General features: G+C 43.7%; 1 protein-coding gene across 1 annotated transcript in view; it reads left to right on the forward strand.

Moving 5' to 3' along the window:
* Positions 1-23,411, forward strand: part of LOC124620084 (lachesin-like) — a 342,172-nt gene that overhangs the window by 50,963 nt on the left and 267,798 nt on the right. Inside the window, exons 2-3 of the mRNA XM_047146751.1 lie at positions 7,826-7,959; positions 12,225-12,432. Of these exons, the coding sequence (XP_047002707.1) occupies positions 7,826-7,959; positions 12,225-12,432 (342 nt within the window). The remainder of the gene's footprint in view (positions 1-7,825; positions 7,960-12,224; positions 12,433-23,411) is intronic.

Raw genomic sequence — 23,411 nt, forward strand, 5'->3', positions numbered from 1 at the left:
GAATAAAAAAAATAGGAGTGCGGGTAAGCTACTACAAACAGCATAGTGAACGCATTGTTGTGGCCAAGAAAGACACGAAGCCCACGTCTACTACACTAGTACAAGTTTATATGCCAACTAGCTCTGCAGATGATGAAGGAATTGCTGAAATGTATGATCAGATAAAAGAAATTATTCAGGTAGTGAAGGGTGACGAAAATTTAATAGTCATGGGTGACTGGAATTCGACAGTAGGAAAGAGGAGAGATGGAAACATTGTAGGTGAATATGGATTGGGGTTAAGAAATGAAAGAGGAAGCCGCCTGGTAGAATTTTGCACAGAGCATAACTTAATCATAGCTAACACTTGGTTCAAGGATCATGAAAGAAGGTTGTATACATGGAAGAACCCTGGAGATACGAGAGGGTTTCAGATAGATTATATAATGGTAAGACTGAGATCTAGGAACCACATTTTAAATTGTAAGACATTTCCAGGGGCAGATGTGGACTGTTACCACAATCTATTGGCTATGAACTGTAGATGAAATCTGAAGAAAATGCAAAAGTTGGGAATTTAAGGAGATGGGACCTGGATAAAGTGAAAGAACCAGACCTTGTACAGAGTTTCAGGGAGAGCATAAGGGAACAATTGACAAGAACGGGGGAAAGAAATACAGTAGAAGAACAATGGATAGCTTTGAGGAATGAAATAGTGAAGGCACCAGAGGATCAAGTAGGTAAAAAGACGATGGCTAGTAGAAATCCGTGGGTAATAGAAGGGATACTGATTCTAATTGATGAAAGGAGAAATTACAAAAATGCAGTAAGAAGCAGGCTAAAAGAAATAGAAACGTCTCAAATATGAGATCGACAGGAAGTGCAAAATGGCTAAGCAGGGATGGCTAGAGGACAAATGTAAGGATGTAGAGGATTATCTCACTAGAGGTAAGATAGATACTGCTTACAGGAAAATTAAAGAAACCTATGGAGAAATGATAGCCACTTGTATCAATATCAATAGCACAGATGGAAACCCAGTTCTAAGCAAAGAAGGGAAAGTAGAAAGGTGGAAGGAGTATATAGAGGGTCTATACAAGGGCGATGTACTTGAGGACAATATTATGGAAATGGAAGAGGATGTAGATGAAGGAGGAATGGGAGATATGATACTGCGTGAAGAGTTTCACAGAGCACTGAAAGACCTGTGTCGAAACAAGGACCCGGGAGTAGACAACATTCCACTAGAACTACTGACGGCCTTGGGAGAGCCAGTCCTGACAAAACTCTACCATCTGGTGAGCAAGATTTATGAGACAGGCGAAATTCCCTAGACTTCGAGAAGAATATACTAGAATGAGATTTTCACTCTGCAGCGAAGTGTGCGCTGATATGAAACTTCCTGGCAGATTAAAACTGTGTGCACGACCGAGACTCGAACTCCGGACCTTTGCCTTTCGCGGGCAAGTGCTCTACCAACTGAGCTACCGAGGCACGACTCACGCCCGGTACTCACAGCTTTACTTCTACCAGTACCTCGTCTCCTACCTTCCAAACTTTACAGAAGCTCTCCTGCGAACCTTGCAGAACTAGCACTCCTGAAAGAAAGGATATTGCCGAGACATGGCTTGGCCACAGCCTGTGGGATGTTTCCAGAACGAGATTTTCACTCTGCAGCGGAGTGTGCGCTGATATGAAACATCCTGGCAGATGAAAACTGTGTGCCCGACCGAGACTCGAACACGAGACCTTTGCCTTTCGCGGGCAAGTGCTCTACCAACTGGCAGAAGTAAAGCTGAGAGTACCGGACGTGAGTCGTCCTTCGGTAGCTCAGTTGGTAGTGCACTTGCCCGCGAAAGGCAAAGGTCCCGAGTTCGCGTCTCGGTCGGGCACGCAGTTTTAATCTACCAGGAAGTTTCAGATCAGCGCACACTCCGCTGCAGAGTGAAAATCTCGTTCTGGAAACATCCCCCAGGCTGTGGCTAAGCCATGTCTCCGCAATATCCTTACTTTCAGGAGTGCTAGTTCTGCAAGGTCCGCAGGAGAGCTTCTGTAAAGTTTGGAAGGTAGGAGACGAGGTACTGGCAGAAGTAAAGCTGTGAGTACCGTTCGTGAGTCGTGCTTCGGTAGCTCAGTTGGTAGAGCACTTGCCCGCGAAAGGCAAAGGTCCCGAGTTCGAGTCTCGGTCGGGCACACAGTTTTGATCTGCCAGGAAGTTTCAAGAATATAGTAATTCCAATCCCAAAGAAAGCAGATGTTGTCAGATGATCAAATGGTTCTAATGGCTCTGAGTACTATGGGACTTAACATCTGAGGTCATCAGTCCCCTAGAACTTAGAACTACTTAAACCTAACTAACCTAAGGACATCACACACATCATTGCCCGAGGCAGGATTCGAACCTGCGACCGTAGCAGTCGCGCATTGCAGATGTGAAAATTACCGAACTATCAGTTTAATAAGTCACAGCTGCAAAATACTAGCGCGAATTCTTTAGAGACGAATGGAAAAACTGGTGAAAGCCGCCCTTGGGAAGATCAGTTTGGATTCCGTAGAGATGTTGGAACACGTGAGGCAACACTGACGCTACGGATCATCGTAGAAGAAATATTAAGTAAAGCCAAACCTACGTTTCTAGCATCTGTAGATTTAGAGAAAGCTTTTGACAATATTGACTGGAATACTCTCTTTCAAATTCTGAAGGTGGGAGGGGTAAAATACAGGGAGCGGAAGGCTATTTACAACTTGTACAGAAAGCAGATGGCAGTTATAAGAGTCGAGGGACATGAAAGGGAAGCAGCGGTTGGGAACGGAGTGAGACAAGGTTGTAGCCTCTCCCCGATGTTATTCAATCTGTATATTGAGCAGGCAGAATAAGAAAGAAAAGAAAAGTTCGTAGTAGGTATTAAAATCCATGGAGAAGAAATAAAAAGTTTAAGGTTCGCCGATGACATGGTAATTCTGTCAGAGACAGCAAAGGACTTGGAAGAGCAGTTGAACGGAATGGACAAGTGTCTTGAAAGGAGGGTATAAGATTAACATCAACAAAAGCAAAACGAGGATAATGGAATGCAGTCGAACTAAGTCGGGTGATGCTGAGAGAATTCGATTAGGAAATGAGACACTTAAAGTAGTAAAGCAGTTTTGGTACTTGCGGAGCAAAATAACTGATGATGGTCGAAGTAGAGAGGATATAAAATGTAGACTGGCAATGGCAAGGAATGCATTTCTGAAGAAGAGAAATTTGTTAACATCGAGTACATATTTAAGTGTCAGGAAGTTGTTTCTGAAAGTATTTTTATGGAGTGTAGCCATGTATGGAAGTGAAACATGGACGATAAATAGTTTGGACAAGAAGAGAATAGAAGCTTTCGAAATTCCGTGCTACAGAAAAATGCTGAAGATTAGATGGGTAGATCACATAACTAATGAGGAGGTATTGAACAGAATTGGGGAGAAGAGGAGGTTGTGGCACAACTTCACTAGAAGAACGGATCGGTTGGTAGGACATGTTCTGAGGCATCAAGGGATCACCAATTTAGTACTGGGGGGCAGCGTGGAGGGTAAAAATCGTAGAGGGAGACCAAGAGTTGAATACGCTAAGCAGATTTAAAAGTATGTAGGCTGCAGTAGGTACTGGGAGATGAAGAAGCTTGCACAGGATGGAGTAGCATGGAGAGCTGCATCAAACCAGTCTCAGGACTGAAGACCACAACACAACAACACAATACTTCTGTGAATTTGAGTACCACTGAATAGGAACAAACGTGAAGTACAAAATTAAATTACAAACAATTTATCCTGACATCACGAAATACAAGTTAAATAGTATGAAACGAATTTAGCAGAGATATCCCATATTGACTCCGCTTTCCAGCCTCCTCTTCCTTACTTAGTACCGTCTTTCCATGTGAACTCATCATATTAATGCAGCTGTTTCTCTTTTGCTCCAAAGCTGTCTACAGGGTGACCTTCCTCCTGTCACCATCCCTGCCTGGCCCCCAACCCCTACCCCCAGGCCGAAATTGCTGTACCTCACTGCTATATGTCCAGTTTTATTCACCATGTGAGAGCGTTTTAGATATTCACCCAGCCTGACGTCGGACACTGTCTAAAAATCGCATCCATGGTTGCCGGCACAATGACATTCGTCGTTAATCCAATGGGCAGATTTGATTTCAGGTCCGCGGCTATTCAGGGCGGACGACCAGACGATTTTGCTTGACCGTTTTGCACTTCCTGTCGATCTCAGTTTTTATACCACTGTATTTTATGTCCTGGCTTTACTTGATACGTTATCAGCCTTTCAGGATGCATCGAACGATCAAATGTAAAATTTGTACCAAAACACCGATAAATACAAATTTTTTCTTTCAAATGGGTCTCTAGCTTTGCATAGTTAACATCATTGTGGATATTTTTGAATTTTAAACTACTTGTACCCTTACAGGTGATTAACTTCCTATGTCTATCATTAATAACGATACCGTTTTTTATACGGTCTCAGCTGAGATAGGAAGTTAATAATTTTGGAAAATATTACTGGAAAAGACAGGGATCTGTATAAATTTTCATAACATTTTAAAGAAATCTTGATGGCTTAAAATATTTGTTGAACTTATAATCGGTTTCAATCCATCAACATCTACAGATTAGTCTGTGTAGTACAGATAATGTTTAACTTAGAGCGACACAGACACAATGAAAGTTAAAAACTAAGATCAATAAAGTAAGGAGAAATTGATAAAAAGTTGAATAACGGAAGACGGTGAGTGGAGGTGGCGCGCGGAGCACGAACCGTATGTGCAAAGACACAAACGTCGTCTACTGAGCAGTCTGGATATGCTATGTGTTAATTAGGGGAAGCTCAGCCTACGCCTCTCACATGACATGGATACTACACAATGAAGCGAAAAGGAAGATAAAAACCTCTCAAAAATTGAGTTATAAATCTGAGTATCAGAATTAGAAAAAATACATTAAATTACATCAGCGTTACCTGCTACTATGAGTAGCTAACTAGTAAAACAAAGATAAGAAGTAAATAGAAAACTAGTAACAATCGGGATGGGAACGATAGCTGCCCTCAATGGGCAGTAGGTAAAATTATAAAATAAATCATAGGAACACAATCGTAGCAGAGGTGGTTAAAAGTAATGCCAGTGTTTGCCGTGGGAGTAGCGTAAAGGGATTCGATGTGGCACGTTCGCAGTAGCAGACGACAGACCAAAGCTCTAATGGCGATAGGCGGATGATTTCGGTCGCCATGGAGACGAAGTTCGGTAAACTACAGACATATCGACAAGCGGATGCTGTCCGTCTCCATGGAGATGTATACACTTGGTGAGCCGCCAGGAACTGATAAACATAAAAGTTACAGGTCTGTGATCCATCTATGGTAATGCGTAATGCAAGCGTCGCGCCACAGTTGTAGTGGCGAAAAGAAGACAATACTGGGAAATACGGAGATTTGACCATCGTTGGACGAACCAAAGCACACAGCTTAGAAAGTAGTTGACCTGTATCTTCGGCATAGGAAAAATATTGCAGCGATAGTCTTGAAAACATCTCCATAACAACCGATGGCGTCAATTTTAATTATGTTACCTAGAATTGTGTTCCTACAATTTCTGTTATACATTTTTATACTGCCCACAGAAGACAATTACCGTTTCTATATACATTGTTATTGGTTTCAGTATATACTTTTTATCTTTGGTTTACTGATCAATTACTACTCATAGCATTGGTTGATCGTTCCGTCAGTTCTTGGTAGAATATTTTCTACATTAAGCATGAAAACACCCACAACACTGATGTAATATTGTACAATATGTTCACCGGTGCAAGATTAGTACTCAGTGACCACACAGTTTCCTTACTCGCACCTTCCAGATGTAGATACTACTCATAATCCCATCCAGGCCATGTTCTAAATTACCCCTTTTAACCAAATGATGCATTTCCCTTTATTTCAGTTACTATAATTTCTCTTGAGGCGTTGAGAACTTCACTTTGATCAACCACAGCTGCCTCACTTTCCTGCTTAACATCACTAGTCCATATCATATGTTGGTAATTAAGGACCTAGTAAAGACGGGTAAGTGGAAGTAACCGAAAGTAAAGCTGTGAGAGGTGGTCGTGAGTCCTGCGTGGGTAGTTAGGTCAGTAGAGCACTTTTCCGCGAAAGGCAAAGGTCACGAGTCCTGTACGGCACACAGTTTCACTCTGCCAGGAAGTTTCAAAACAGGGAACATTCCGCTGCATAGTGAAAATTTCGTTCTGGGAGCGTTATTTTGACTGTCACGCCTCTGGAACATGTGACGAAAGTTTATTGTTCAATTTATTTCCTTCTATGAACAAATGTTGTAATTTTTGTACTGTTAATTAGTTAATCTCTCATATTTTATTTTACTTAAATAATCTTTCATGGCATTTACAACGACATAATCCCTCTTGCTTTATTCCTAAATCTGACATTAACATTTTCCATCTCTTGAAATAGAGATCATCTGTAGATGAACTATTTTAAAATCTTTGATCCGACAAAACTCACAGTTTCACGTACATACCTTTGTACCCGATGATGGCGTAGCCGCAGAAAACATGAAACTTCCTGGCAGATTAAAACTGTGTGCCGGACCGAGACTCGAAATCGGGACCTTTGCCTTTCGCGGGCAAGCGCTCTACCGACTGAGCTACCCAAGCACGACTCACGCTCCGTCCTCACAGCATTAATGCTTTCGAGTCTCGGTCTGGCACACAGTTTCAATCTGCCAGGAAATTTCATATCAGCGCTCACTCCACTGTAGAGTGAAAATGTCATTCTAGCAGCCGGCCGCGGTGGTCTAGCGGTTCTAGGCGCTCAGTCCGGAGCCGCGTGACTGCTACGGTCGCAGGTTCGAATCCTGCCTCGGGCATGGATGTGTGTGATGTCCTTAGGTTAGTTAGGTTTAAGTAGTTCTAAGTTCTAGGGGACTGATGACCATAGATGTTAAGTCCCATAGTGCTCAGAGCCATTTGAACCATTTTTTTCATTCTAGCAGAAAACATGTTCGTAAAATAAGTAATAAATACTGTAAAATATTACACCAGTGTTGTGTGAGTTTTCATTAATACTGCTCACGGCAGTTACTGGTCATGAAATTTAATGTATTATTTCCATGTTTAATATTTTTAATACTTAATTTATAATTCTGATACTTTTGACACGGTTTTACCCTACGTTTCGCCTCACTGTTCCCTGCCTATGTCATGCACTAGGTGTTGGGCGGAGATTCTATTTAACACACAGCGTATGTACGATTTTCAACAGTAGACGTTCAAGCTTTTGCACGTATGGCTCGCGCTCCACCCACCACCTTCAATCGTTACCTGAGGCTATACGTCCTTTCATTAATTTTGTTTTACTTTGTGGCTCTTAGTCATTAACTTACATTGTTTTTGTGTACCTCTAAGCTGTAACATTATCTGTATTCCAGAGATTGTTGTGAATATGTGATAATCGACTGAAACTGGTTACCATTTTCGCAAATATTTTATGCGATCAAGACCGTTGGAAAAAATGAAGGAGTTTGGAAGTATTTGTAGCTGCTGTCTCCCGGTGGCACGATTCCACATTCATGTGTTGACATGTCTGACAACAGAGGGCATTCGGATGCACTTACGGCGGAAGTTTTCGCGTTTACGTGCTGGTTAAGGTGTCGAATTGTTTGTATCGTAGAAGAAAGCAGGCAGCTTTTAGCGCTGTACTGCAGACTGCTAGCTTCTTCCTGACGACCTCCTCAATACCTGAGCTAGCGCAGCCCTGGCTCGTGCAGTGACGCACCCTCCCCACTTGTTGCAGCGCCGGACTCATGGGCGCCGCCGCGGCTGTCCTCGCCAGAGCCGGAGTTCGCGGCGCCTATCGGCAACCTGACGGCGCCCGTCGGCCGCGAGGCCGTCCTCTCCTGCGTCGTCGACAACCTGGGCAAGTACAAGGTGAGGCTCGCGCCGTGACTGCCCCCCTTCGAGGACCATCCAGAAACCAGTGCATCTTTATTTGTAAAATTGAGTTAAAAATATTTATTGGCAATGGTAACCGGTAATCTCCCGATCACACTACACTAAATATATGCACAGGATGGATTTAGAGGGTAATCTGATAATGACAGTAAAATATAAAATACTTAAGTAATACCCATGATGCCATGCGGAGGTGGTGAGCGGAGCAGGTATCGTGGAGCCACGGACGGCAACTGCTGAAGACAGTAATAGAGTAGTTCCTTAAATAACCACCGTCTGTCATATTCTGTCAGTAACAGCCAATCAGGCACGCGATACGCGAGAATTAAAATTGTTCTTTCACACACAGACATGAACACACACACACACACACACACACATCCCAAAAGTAAGGTCTCCTATTTTTTATAAGTACATAGACCTGTTTATTTCTACAATGGTTTGCATCAGTTTACAGCTTGAACATTTAGCTAAACAGGACTCAGGTGACGACCAGTCGATGGCGGTGGCGGAGCGGCCAGCGGCCAAGATTTCGCGCCTTGGCTCACACTGCAGTACAACCGAGTGGTGGTGGGAACTCGCTAGCATTAGCTTATGCATGGAACTGTAATCCAATAGTCCAGGTGCTGCTAGTCTCGGGTTCCTGATATGGGATGCCTCAGATTGTTGCAGGAAGGCTGTAGCTTGTTCTCGGGTGTCAAGTGCAGATGTGACAGGTTATGATGCGAAACTTTAAGATGTGTGATCCCCTCTTCCGATTGTCAGACACGTTACTGGAAATTTGACGACGACCATGCCTGCACTCTCGTACGCATACAGCCCAATATAAAACCAATGTTTAATCGCATTGCCCCATAAATCTGGATATTGCACCATTCGACCAGCTGACCAAATGGATACAGTCCATAGGACCTCTTTCAAACTGTGGCTGGTGCTGATGTCGGCGTGTCACAAGGGTACAAAACATCTCCGTGTTCTTCACAGTGACCACTCAGTATCTGACGCTCTTCATGCCCGTTATATACTCTACCACGCCCGGCAAGAGTACTAATTACAAATAGCAGAGGTGCACTCTGGTCAGAGTTATACCTATCGGAGGCAATTTTAATTGTAACCATTTACATATCTACCAATAGCGTTTACGAGTAAGACGTTACCTTGACATCCATGCCTTCTAGGTGCTTCACGTTTTTCGATGAGGCAACTTATTAAAGAACATACATCAAGGACATTCTTTCTCATCACCTATTATCTCCCATGCGACAGAATCCTGATACCATATTTCAAGAGGAATTTAATACAAAAATTTTCGGAACTGATGACTGGGCAGGGAGAGCGCAGCAGTTATGTGTGTAACATAGAGGTAGCCAATATTCTACAGACACAGAGTGATACGTAGGTACTGCTGTATTTTTCCGTGATTTTCGCAAGTCATTAGTTGATTGCATTACAAAGTTGCTAAGTATTAGTTCTCCGTCTTTATACCACAAGTGGCCCATCGGTGCCATCCGACCGCCGTGTCATCCTCAGCTGGGGATGTGGATAGGAGGGGTGTGTGGTCAGAGCACCACTCTCCCGGTCGTTATGATGGTATTCTTTGACCAGAGCCGCTACTATTCGGACGAGTAGCTCCTAAATTGGCATCACGAGGCTGAGTGCACCCCGAAAAATGGCGACAGCGCATGGTGGCCTGGATGGTCACCCATCCAAGTGGCGGCCAAACCCAACAGTGCTTAACTTTGGTGATCTCACACTAACCGGTGTACGCACGGCGGCAAGGCCGTTGCTTGCTAAATATTGTCAAGGTGACAATAACCCTTAAAAGGAATTATTTCTATGAAAATAACCTCGACTATTAGACGCTACCAGTGATTAAGAGCTTAATGTTACAGAGACGTCATTCTATACTGGAAAGAACACGGTATGATGGCCATAAACAGCTGTTCCACAACGGTCTACCACAAACAGCATTAAATACCTAGTGGCCCCCCTCCTCCGACTACGCTGGGGAGGCTTACTCTCACTTTTGTTGTAGGTACAGTAGTTCCCCTGAACAAATGGACCTAAAGTTTAGGCCACATGTTGGAACAGCATTCCTGGATGCTGATGCAACAGAGGTTTAGCGAAGGCCGCTGTATGTACAGAAAGAAATGAACCGCTTAGCTTCCAGCAGAGGACGGCCCGAGCCCCACGAGGAAGACAGGCCGTGGTGCGTACGTCACAGCACGTGACACTGCAGATCTCAGGAGTGCCAGCAGCCGTCTCCAGCTGTGAGCCAGTAACCACACTACTGGCCATTAAAATTGCTACACCAAGAAGAAATGCAGATGATAAACGGGAATTCATTAGACAGATATATTATACTAGAACTGACATGTGACTACATTTTCACGCAATTTGGGCGCATAGATCCTGAGAAATCAGTACCCCTAACAACCACCTCTGGCCGCAATAACGGCCTTGACACGCCTGGGCATTGAGTCAAACAGAGCTTGGATGGCGTGAACAGGTACGGCTGCCCACGTGGCTTCTACACGATTCCTCAGTTCATCAATAGTACCGACTGGCGTATTGTGACGAGCCAGTTGCTCGGCCACCATTGACCAGACGTTTCCTATTGGTGAGACATCTGGAGAATGTGCTGGCCAGGGCAGCAGTCGAACATTTTCTGTATTCAGAAAGACCCGTACAGGACCTACAACATGCGGTAGTGCATTTTCCTGCTGAAATGTAGGCTTTCGCAGGGATCGAATAAAGGGTAGAGCCATGGGTCGTAGCACATCTGAAATTTAATGTCCACTGTTCAAAGTGCCGTCAATGCGAACAAGAGGTGACCGAGACGTGTAACCAATGGCACCCCATACCATCACGCCGGGTGATACGCCAGTATGGCGATGACGAATACACGCTTCCAATGTGCGTTCACCGCCATATCGCCAAACACAGATGCGACGATCATGATGCTGTAAACAGAACCTGGAATCATCTGAGTCCGCAGCTCGTGGTCGTGCGGTAGCGTTCTCGCTTCCCAAGCCCGTGTTCCCGGGTTCGATTCCCGGCGGGGTCAGGGATGTCTCATCCTCCTGATGACTGGGTGTTGTGTGCTGTCCTTAGGTTAGTTAGGTTTAAGTAGTTCTAAGTTCTAGGGGACTGATGACCATAGATGTTAAGTCCCATAGTACTCAGAGCCATTTGAACCATTTGATTCATCCGAAAAAATAACGTTTTGCCATTAGTGCACCCAGGTTCGTCGTTGAGTAGACCATCGCACGCGCTCCTGTCTGTGATGCAGCGTCAAGGGTAACCGCAGCCATGGTCTCCGAACTGATAGTTCATGCTGCTGCAAACGTCGTCGAGCTGTTCGTGCAGATGGTTGATGTCTTACAAACGTCCCCATCTGTTGACTCAGGGATCGAGACGTTACTGCACGATCCGTTACAGCCAAGCAGTTAAGATGCCTGTCATCTCGACTGCTAGTGATACGAGGCCGTTGGGATCCAGCACGGCGTTCCGTATTATCCTCCTGAACCCACCGATTTCATATTCTGCTAACAGTCATTGTATCTCGATCATCGTGAGCAATAATGTCGCGATACGATAAACCGCAATCGCGATAGGCTACAATCCGACCTTCATCTAAGTCGGAAACGTGATGGTAAGCATTTCTCCTCTTTCACGAGGATTCACAACAACGTTTCAGCAGGCAACGCCGGTCAACTGCTGTTTGTGTATGAGAAATCGGTTGGAAACTTTCCTCATGTCAGCACTTTGTAGCTGTCGCCACCGGCGCCAACCTTGTGTGAATGCTCTGAAAAGCTAGTCATTTGCATATCGCAGCATCTTCTTCCTGTCGGGTAAATTTCGCGTCTGCAGCACGTCATTTTTGTGGTGTAGCAATTTTAATGGCCAGTGGTGTATATCAGACAGGTTTAGTAATGATTAACTGTGCACTTTAATGCATCAAAGTTTCCGATAGTAGACTACACAATTAAGACCTATAGTGGGGTACCTTTTCGATGAAATATTGATTTCCCGTGGACCTTGAACGAATCCAAGCATTCGCGGAGTGTTATGGACAAGCCTACTAGTGTGACGTCATAAGTCCGTTGCAGGGTCCGTACATCTCATCGGCCCCGGAACGGCCGACGCGACACCCGGCCATTTTACACGACTGTCGACCACCTGCTGCAGCTCCGCCTCGCTGACTGCGCTGCAGCTAACTGCCGCCCGTGTCTCGCCAGGTAGTGTGGCTGCGGGCGGACGACCAGACGCTGCTGTCTCTGCAGGACAAGGTCGTGACGCACAACAATCGCGTCGCAGTCTCGCACGACCAGTTGCGCACCTGGCGGCTGCACCTGCGGCAGCTCAAGGAGGCCGACCGCGGCTGCTACACCTGCCAGATCAACACGAGCATCATGAAACAGCAGTTCGGCTGCATCGATGTGCACGGTGAGTAACGCTGTCTTACTGTGCACTCCAGCATGGATACCTAGACAGTAGTTTACAGACACTACTCCTGTCCCATAGTCTAATAAAAAAGATATCGTTTCAGAAAGATTTTCACGATTTCGCATACTATTGGTTAGCTGTATTCGATACTGAGCTTTATCTATAACTCCCACCATGTCAGTCAATATATCAGAAAACTTCGTAAACATCTTCGAAAGCTGTTCGGTCTCCCTTTTCTCGAAATAACAAACGACACGAAATTCAGCAGAATTACTGAGAATGTTATTACCGCCTTGGATCCAACTGTGGTCACATAATCGATAAATCTTACGTGGCTGAAATTGAAAACTGGACTTATTGTTAGAATAATCAAGAGCCAAGGTATCCCCCGTAATAAAACCACCAACTAGAAAGAGATTACTTCATAAAAAGAAACGCCTGCAGTCGTCGTTTTGGTATTATTTGATTAAGTTGCAACCAGTTACGGTAGTTACCAAGTTCCTGGTAGTTGACGATTGCAGACAAAACACCGTTATTACGGTATTCTACAGAAGCTACTTCATATATGTTGGCCACTGATGGAATCGTGTAACCCAGTTTAAGGCCTGAAGATGGTGTACTGAGTCACCGAAAATGGCTGCAATATGATTAAACAACATCAAAACGACGGCTACATTTTATTACGTAAGTGAAAGGCCGAAGTTCCGTAGACCCTCCATCACAAGAATTAACGTGCGAAAACTAGCAAAAGGTTAGAAGTCAAGCCACTGGAAGTCATGAAATTTAGTGGTCATGATAACCCCTGAATTCTCTCGCTCTCCCACACATGCCTGTTAATGGCAATATCTATCCGCTGATGGTGCAGCAGTTCTGATTGACCTGTTACGACTTTGATAACTCACAGATATCGCGGCACTTCGAAAACCAGTCATAATCGAGAATAGGATAGCTGCTCCTTGGGTCCAACAAGGTGCTCACAGCTTCATAATTAAAAGCTATGCACATGAATGTGGGAAATTGTCTTGTAACTGCCCTTTCAGCAAAAATCCTGATCTTGCGTCAACTAATGTTTCTTTGGCGTCAGCTTTCCCGGAATATCTCTCATCCAGTTGGACGTTATTAAAGAAAATTTCCTGGCCTTCTACAACAATACCAGCTTCTGCTGTTGGTGTACCCACAGAGTAATAGAAACGGACTCGCTAGCCTGATACCTAGCATCGAGTTCCTTATCCCAAAACTGAATGCTCTCTATACTTGCCTCAACTTCCTCGAGGTCAGCAAGAGCACTAGGCTTCTCAGTAAATAAAATATGTAAATGATCTTGAAGTCACATTTCTTCCAAAATGATACTCACGGCTTCCGCTAACGTGAATTTTAAACTTAGTGCCGAAATGGCCGTCCGGATCTGCTCAGTATTCTGCACAAGCGTCTCATAATGACCTGTGGTTTGGAGCTTCGCTGACTGGTTAACCTTGCATTTATCCTAAGAGGCCGAAATTATGGTTTCATTGATTCTGTTGGGGCTCCTTCGCAAGTTCATCACATTATTGGGTCTATCAGTTAAGATAAGGCAGTTTGATTGACATTTACTGATGATTCATTAATTTTAAGGTATTTCTGGGGCTCATGAGTATATGAAGGTATTCGTCCTGTTTATTCTGTGTAAAACTGTTATCCTAGTATTTAATGAACTATTTTTCGAATGTTGTGGTATACGTTAGCCGCTCTGTGGCAGGCGAGACGCCCGAGGTTTTGTCCTCTTAACGATAAGTTATTTAGACTGCAATAACGGTTAGTTCAAAACAAATTTCAAAAACAAATGCTCTTTCAAGCCTACTATTGAAAGCTTCACTTTTCTTGACGCATTTCTCCAGACAACACAAGAATGTCGTAAAGCCGAAATGTAGTGGAATTTTTGTTTTCGTTTAGGTGCAGTAAACATTGAGAATACCGTCTAACTATTCATATCTTTCCAGCAATTTAAGCAGAGCGTTTCCCTTCTTCATGAAGTTCGTATTTACGGAAAGTAGCGTATATCTTAAGCTGTTTTATTCATAAACTTTGCACCAGTAGTTTGTATGCATACAGTCTGCGTACATTAAAGTTAGACTAATAGCTACATTTTATTTTGAATAACTTAATTAACAGATATAGCAGTTACTTAAGTCCTGAGTTGTCGATTTAGGCGAATAATTAATTTTGTTACGTTATATCGTACACCTGAAACGCTAAACGTTAGCCCAAAATTTTGTAGTTCATGAATAATCAAAAAATTTTGTCTAATATAAAATGTGTAAAGTGATTTAATTTTGTTTTCGTGCGCTTAATCTGTGTAATAATGCGTGACAAGTGTCTATGTTGTTGTGGGGTAGTCATACAGGGATCTGTAAATGCAGTTTGTGGTCTGCAGTTCCACTGTGGCGACTGTAGTGGGGACTTGAATGGGGAAATCAACATTTCTCTCCCATGGAATCGCTCAAACTCAGTGAGATGTTCGCCAGAACAACAATCAAGTAAGCCTTATTGCTGCCCCTTTAATTATGCACGAGCGTGCTGTAATTGAATGGCTCCAAATTTTTACGTGAAGGATGTTGAGTCTATTTCAGTAAAACTCTCTATCTTTCATCTCTACATATTTGTTTCTCAGCATAGTCACCCAGGTGAGGATCACATTTTTTTCGCAGTGAGAGACCAATTTGTTGATACTGTCACCGTATAACGTTTGACTTCGTTGAGTGGGCATCAACTTCATCTCTGCTTGCACCGTTTCATGACTATTAAAGTAAAGTCCGTGAAAGCGTTCTTTCAGTTTTGGAAACCTATGAAAATGGACTGGAGCCAAGTCGGGACTGTATGGAGGAGGATCAGTGACACTGAATGCAAGGCGTCAGATTGTTGCAGATGTCGTAGACTTTGTGTGTGGTTTAGCATTGTTATGCTAAAATAGATGGTGCTCCATGTGAGGACGAACTCCTTTTGCGGTTAGAAACTCGATTACCGCACGCTGTCTCTCTCGCACTGAAGTAGTCACTTTTCACACCTCCATGATACGCGCTACACTTTGCAGCTCTGTAGTGGCAGATGTTGCAACTTGCATCAGCGAAGCGGTTAAGTCGATCAAGTAGTATGCAGGTAGTATGCACGACAATGAAATGCTGGGTGTTTGCAATTAAACTGACAGTGTTCTGTGTGCTGCAGTGCGGGCTGTATACATCGTAGGATGCTGCACATCGGATGTATGTTCATTAACCACTATGCTCGTGGAGTGTGTCGAAATAAATAATAGTTCCACTTTCTGCCATAAAGGGAAAATACGGCTCTGTAAGCAGTCACAGCCGGTCGGGGAGGCCGAACGGTTCTAGGCGCTTCAGTCGGGAACCGCGCGACCGCTATGGTCGCTGGTTCGAATCCTGCCTCGGGCGTGGATGTGTGTAATGTCGTTAGGTTAGTTAGTTTTAAGTAGTTCTAAGTTATAGGGGACTGATGACCTCAGATGTTAACTCCCATAGTGCTCAGAGCCATTTGAACCATTATTTATTTATTTATTTAACCTGGCAAGATTAGGGCCATCAGGCCCTCTCTTACATTTAACCAGGCATTCTACTTATTTTACATTCATATGTTTTAGTAGGCATGTTAAACTACATCTAGCACAAAAAGTGAAATAAACAATTTGACAGGTACACCTGGAAAAATACATACATATAGAGTTTATACTCTTAGGTCACAAGTACTGTTATAATTAGACATTATTGAAGAGACAGATTTTAGATAGGAGTGCTGTCAGCAGGGAGTATGAGGGAGACTCATGGTGAAGGGAGGAGAAGAATAGAGAGACATGATGAAACATAGTTAAGGAAATATAAAGGAAAAGAAGATTGCGTGGCTAATAGAGATAGATGAAGAGGAAGGCATCTCAGGAGCAAGATAGGAGACGCTAGCTTTGCTATTTGACAGATGAGAGGATTGGCCTTGTACATTAATTTTGTGGAGAACTTTATGAGGATGATAGTAGGAAATGCTTCAACTTCTTCTTAAAAGCAGCAGGAGATTGAATTTTGCGCAAGGTAAGGGGCAGTTTGTTCCAGAGGCGGACAGCGGCAGCTGAGAAGAGGTCTGCAAAAGTTTTTGTTTTGTGAGTGGGCACAGTTAGGATACCAAATAAGAGTGACCTAGTGTTTCGATTATGATGGCATGACAGGTTTTCAATCTCTGAAGCAAGGTACTGGGGTGCTTGCGCGACGAGGAGTCGGTGAATTAGACATAGAATGTGGTAGTCACGCAATTTGTCCGGCCGCAGCCACCCTAGCTCGGAGTATGAAGCACCAACATGATCATATCGGCGAATGTTGCAGGTGTAACGCACACAGGCATTCATGGTTAGCTCTAGCCGTCTTTGGTTTTCACTACTCATGCCTTGTTGAATCACATCACAATAGTGGAGGTTCGGTAGAACGAGTGCTTGCACTAGCTGGCGTTTCAAGTCCTGTGGAAATATGTTCCGAAACTTTTTGAGAGCGTAGAGACAAGCAGACGTCTTTCGGCACACTGCGACTGTATTCTCCGCCCAGTTGAGATGCTCATTCAAAGTTACACCCAAGTTCTTCACTGTTTTCTGATATGGTATTGGAGTACCGTCGAGAAGAATAGAAGGTACACATTCGCAGGAATCTGAACTTATTAATTTCTGATGGGCTATTAAGATTACTTGTGCCTTTTTTGCATTTAGTTTAAGCCCCAGGTTTTTCGCCCATGTCACTACTGAAGACAGATCATCATTCATCTGAGCGATTGCAGTGTTTACATCTTCAGGTCTGACGCTTAGGTAGAGCTGGAGGTCGTCGGCATAGAAATGATATTTACAGGAGGACAGAAACGACGAAATATCGTTGACATATAGAGAAAACAAAAGTGGTCCTAAGACTGATCCTTGTGGCACTCCCGAGGAAACATGTTTCCAGGAAGATTTTTCATTTACTCAGACAACACATTGCTGTCTGTCTTTTAAGTAGCTTTCAAACCATCTCATTACACTATCAGAGAAATTAAGCTGTTGCAGCAATATGTCAAAGTTAACAGTGTCAAAAGCTTTGCTGAAGTCCAGTAGCGTCAATATTGTTGCCTTTCGATTGTCGATGACATATTTCAGGTCATCAGTTACTTTGATTAGAGCGGTGTTTGTGCTGTGATGTGTACGGAAACCGGATTGAAATTTGTCATATATGCTGAATTCATGCAAGTGTTCAGTAATTTGGTCATGAACAATTTATTCAAGTGCTTTGGAAACAGCAGGCAGTATGCTAATTGGTCAGTAATCACTAGGCAGTTGCGGGTTTTCGATCTTAGGGATGGGTCGAATTATGCTTCTTTTCCATGCAGTGGGGTATATTCCGTTCACGAGGGAAAAATTAAATATGTCAGTTAAGACAGGTACTAAGATATCGGCAACATTCTTAATCATGGTTATACCGATACTGTCGTTGCCTATTGCTTCAGAAGAGATTATCAATATTGCTTTTCTTACCGTATTTGTTGTTACATGTTTTAGATGGAAGGTATCGCTGTTAGTTATCCTGTTTGGGGATTCTTGTGGACGGCAATTATCACCCATGCGGGGATTCAGAGGTGCAGAGAAGATTTCATTTAATTCGTTAGCTGACACATGAAAAGTAGTTTCCGATTTTGCCTTTCCGACCCCCAAGCTACGGAGATTCTTCCATAGAGTCGTGGGCGTCAGATCGCTGCATGCAAGGGAGCGAGCGTGCCTGATTTTAGCATTGCGAATGCATTGTTTCACTCTGTTCCGTAGCTTTCTATATTCGTCGAAACGCTCGGGTTTCGGATCTGCCTTGAAACGCCTGTGGGCAGCATCCCTATTAGTCATCATTTGACGTAATTCAGCTGTCAGCCATGGAGAAGGAGTTTTCTTACACGGATTGTGCGCACAGGTGTATGTTTGTCATAGAGGGCAGTGAGTTTGTCACCAAGTTCATTAATTTTGCCGTCGAGTGTAGGTTCTCCGATTATTTGATGCCATGAGATTTCTGAGCAATCGGCTGTTAGAGCGTCAAGGTCAATGCGTTTCACGTTCCTACAAGTTATGTAACGCGATTTGATCCTTGGGGGCTGCACAGAGTAGGCCAGGAATATTACATCATGTGCTGAGAGGCCAGGGGCCGATGTTTGACCAACATCTCTTACTTTGTCAGTCTGTTTCGTAGCGATTACGTCTATAAGAGTATGACTGTGCGCCATATGGTGTGTAGGTTGTAATGGAAGAATGTTCATGCTATTGCCACTAAACAGTCTTCTTAGGTTTATTGCGGAGGGAGTGTCTCTTAGCAGGTCTATGTTCAAGTCACCCATTACGATGACATGTTCGTATTGATACTGAAGTGAATGTAATTCCGACTGGAAGGAACTCATTGAGCTTATTTTTGGCGGCTTGTACACGACGCCAGTCAAGAATTTCTGACTTTGTATATTTATTTCAATGAACATGAATTCAGCCTCTGTTTCTTCAGCAGGATTTGACGTACATAAGACTTTCGCTTTGAGATCTGTTCGTATATAGGCGCCGACCCCGCCACCTCGCTTTTTTGATCTGTCTGTCCTAAGAAATGTGTACCCTGGGAGATGAACAGATTCAGAGGATATGTGTGGTTTCAACCACGTTTCGGATAAGAGGGTTACGTGGTAGTTTAGTTGGTTGGAGAGGAGGCTAAGTTCTTCGTAATGTGCAGGTAAAGACTGGATGTTGCAGTGAGCTGCTAAAAGCTTTGACGCATTCCGCTGAGCAGCCTGAAGTAGGGTGGCAGACTGGTTTGTCCCTTTCTTAGGCACTACCTGCCGCGAGGGGCACTGGCCGGTGCTTCCGCCAAGTGACATAACACAGGGGTGTCCAAGATTTTGTGCGCCCTGTTTGTGACTCCGCGAGTGCCGAAAGAAAGGCGACTGCAAGAGAGTTCCTCAGGTTGTGGGAGTATAGAAAATGGATTAGTGGTATTCGGTGCAAGGAAAATATGACCAAAATAGTGACGGCTGTGTGTCACTGTGTATCCTATGTCGTAAGAGGAGAAAAGTAATTATCGTATTTGAAACAGCTTAGGGTGGAAATAAGGGAAAGGGGAGTGATTTAAGAGGCCGATGCTGCCAGCAGAGAGAAGTAAGCTTAATAATTAATAGATTATCGTAGGAAGGTAGAATTAAATTGAAATTTACTAAAGTGGTACTGGTAGTGATTATCGTAGGAAGCTACAATTAGAATGAAATTTGCTAAAGTGATACTGATAGTGATTTTTGTTATGAACAGTTTGAACCGAAGAGATGGGTGATTAATGAACTAAAGGAGAGACTAATAATAGCAATAGAACTATTACAGAATGGAAGAGAATGAACTGAGAAAATGAAAAAAGTATTAGCAGTAACTAAAATTAAGTAATGGTTAGAGCTACAGACACAAAAAAATAGTAAAAAGTTAATACAGTTACAAAAACAATTAGTTGAAGGTACAAATATGGGTAAAATTAAAAAGTTAATACAATTACAAGACTATATCTGAGTATAGGGCTGTTACAATTTGCAAATGGTGTTAAGTTTGCAGTTTTGGCTCGAGTAGCTTCACTTAATACTATTCAGTTCTGTCATGTTTGTGACTGTCTTCTTTCCAGCTGCTGCCTTAATATTACTCTGCCATCCTGAGTCCACACATTCTGAAGACCGAAATGGGATATGGCACTGTTTAAAATCTTTAGCTGTTCGTGTGTCAGATCTTCCCGTATTGTAAGCCCTGTCCTTGCTAACTTCTTCTTCTGGGTAAAGATCTCTGCCCTATTTCGGTATGAGACAAATTTAATTATTATAGGACGAGGTTTGTTAGCACCTGGTAGTTTCCGTTCCACCCGATGGCTCCTGTCAATGTCTGCCTTGGTCATTTCAACGCCTAATTTTTCACGCGCAACCTGTGTAAGCAGGTTGTCTGTGTCTTCTTCCTTATTTTCTGCTACTCCAAACAGTCGTAGACTATTTCGCCTTTGGTACTGTTCTAGCTCGTCTGTTGCGGCAGATACTTTCACTTCCAACTTTTTTCTCGTATTCAGACACAGACATTTTTAGTGGTGTTATTTCGGCAGTATTGGCCTCAACAGTTTCACGCATACTGCCGATACTGCTGCCTTTACAGTATCTGATATAGTGCCTGCTATCAGATCGAGATTGTCTTTTTCGCGGAGCGCAGCGTTTACCTCAGAGCGGACCAGCTCCGCTATACCGGGAGCCGCGGCCACGCCTTCCGCCAAGAGCAGGCCCGCCGCACCTGCTGCTTCCCCGCTGCTGGACGCGCTGCTGTTGACTCTTCTGTTTACCATTTTCTCGAAGATATTGGCGGAGCACAGAGTAAAAAATAGCACTACTGCACAGAACACTGTTGTTTACACGATTTCCACTTGTACTAGACAACGCCACCTGCGAGAACACCTTCGAATTCAACTACATTTCGCGAGCCGAACTTAACACGTGTTACACTGCAGCCGCCATGACACGGATTCACCACAGTCAGAATGTGAAGAGTTTCCCGTTTTGACGTCAGCGTGCTGTTTGTCTCTTGGCAGCGGGTGTTTATTTCTTCTGTGAAGTGACTTTTGGTTCAAAATGGTTCAAATAGCTCTAAGCACTATGAGACTTAACTTCTGAGGTCATCAGTCCCCTAGACTTAGAAATACTTAAACGTAACTAACCTAAGGACATCACACACATCCATGCCCGAAGCAGGATTTGAACTTGCGACCGTAGCAGCAGCGCGGTTCCGGACTGAAGCGTCTAGAACCGCTCGGCCACAGTGGCCGGCGCGACTCTTGGTGTTAAGGATTAAGAAGGTTGAAGTTTTCTGTACGAAACACAATGGCTATCGAGAAGAAAGTACATGCACCGCCGGTAAAGTTGTTTCATCCTAACGACAGCAATAGAAGTGCTGCATTCCAGGAATATCGCCGACGTGTTCAGAATGTATACCAAATGGTGCCCCAAAACACACTACTATGCCGTGACTTTCCTCTTCGATTTTTGGCAGTTATGGAGGCTGATCAAAATTCTTTGGGCGGCCGAAGTACATTTTAATCTACACCTAACCGTGAACGCAAAGAATTGTCACATGTTCTACAGGAACATCTGCTGAACTCAACTTACTTCACCATCAGGTGTGGTTTCTCAATCTCCTTGATTCTTCTTCCGTTTTTCTTCGAGAAGATGACACCTCAGAGGCCTGTTACGTGTACAGTGATATCTCCTCATTATAAGGACCTCCTTGAGCAACAATTGATTCCAACATTGCAGGAACGTAACTGTATCTGCTACACTACTTTCATTTAAGATGGGATGACATCACATGTAGATTGCCAGGTGAAAGATATGCTTCGAGATACCTTTGGTAACGACCTCATCATCTCTAAGCAATTTTAAAATGTGTTGCCTTCCAGATCCCCAACCAAAATCCACGTGGCTGCTAGTTGTGGGAATATCTAAAAGATCGTGTCTATCAGGAATGTACCCAGACTCTCACTAATCTGGATAGCATGCAATGACAAATCGCTCTCATTACACTGGATATGCTGAGAGGGGCTGCCGGCCATGCCGTGTTACAGATGCAGCTTGTTGATGAGCCGGGAGACTATGTTGAAAACAGATTGTAACTTATGACAATATGCTAACGAACACGGCAGAACCAACGTTATCACGTGTTTCATGTTACTTCCCTGCACCCACTCAACATTCTGACTGCTTACAGCGCCATGTTTTCAGCTGGCAGCAAAAGCTGGACTATTACTTTTTGGTGTACTCCGCAAGCGCACCTTTAATTAACAAATATACAACGCTCCAGCATCCTGTGATGTATATAGCCTCCACTGCAGTTCCCAGAACACCGTGAGTTTAATTATAAACACACGGTACCACAGCGGATTATGAGAACAGAATAAAAGTTGCGAAGGCACTAGTTTCAGCGCTGAAAAGTATTACGTCGTACCACATTATCTTCCCAAGAGGTGATAACACACACACACACACACACACACACACAGACACAGACACATACACACACACACACACACACACACACACACACACACACACACATGCACACACTTGCACAAACACACACACACACACACACACACACACACACACACGAACTCACACTCAGTGCAGAGCAACTTTAAGAGAACGTGGATATATAGAGTTCTAATACAGGCATTATCATTTTTCCATATCGCATTCGAGAGTGGATTGACTTGGTACTGGAGTAGTCAGAGGCTACAGAGCAGCACCAACAACGGTGACTGCAGCGTCTACACCTGTCAGCGCAACACCGAGAATTTCAGATCAATCTGACCACCATCGATTTTCGCTGGTATCGCAGACTTAATTAAGCAAATGGCAACTTTCACACGCTGCGTCACATAAAAATTAATTACAAAAATCTACTGAATACAGTATGTGCATATGTAATGTAACAAATGTACCAGATGCCACCTGTTGGTAATAGTGTTGTAATTAATAAAAATTACGTGCATTCTGCCAACCAATTTTATGTGAGGCAGCATGTGAAACTTGCTGTATTTGTACGGGTTACTCCCGTAACCGAAATATCAGGTACATTCTGGTACATTTGATGTCGATTAGATAGGATAAAAAAGGCTCGCATTCGTGAAATAATAAATCAGTATCATTATGGTTACAGATCTACGTTTTAGGATATCTTACTGTTCCAGTCACGCGTGGAGCACGGTGACAGTGATTGCTTAAATGCGTTCGAGTGCCATATAACTAGTCTAATCTTTTCCTTGCAGTAACCGTGGGGGCGATGTATAGGGATCTGAAGTATATTTCCAATTTCTTGACTTATTGCAGGTTCTTGAATGTTCACGTTAACTTTCGCTGCGTACCTGGAATCGTGAAGCCTCTGCCAGTTCCGGTTGTCCAACATC

Source organism: Schistocerca americana, chromosome 6 (assembly GCF_021461395.2).
Source record: "Schistocerca americana isolate TAMUIC-IGC-003095 chromosome 6, iqSchAmer2.1, whole genome shotgun sequence".
NCBI classification, from domain to species: domain Eukaryota; kingdom Metazoa; phylum Arthropoda; class Insecta; order Orthoptera; family Acrididae; genus Schistocerca; species Schistocerca americana.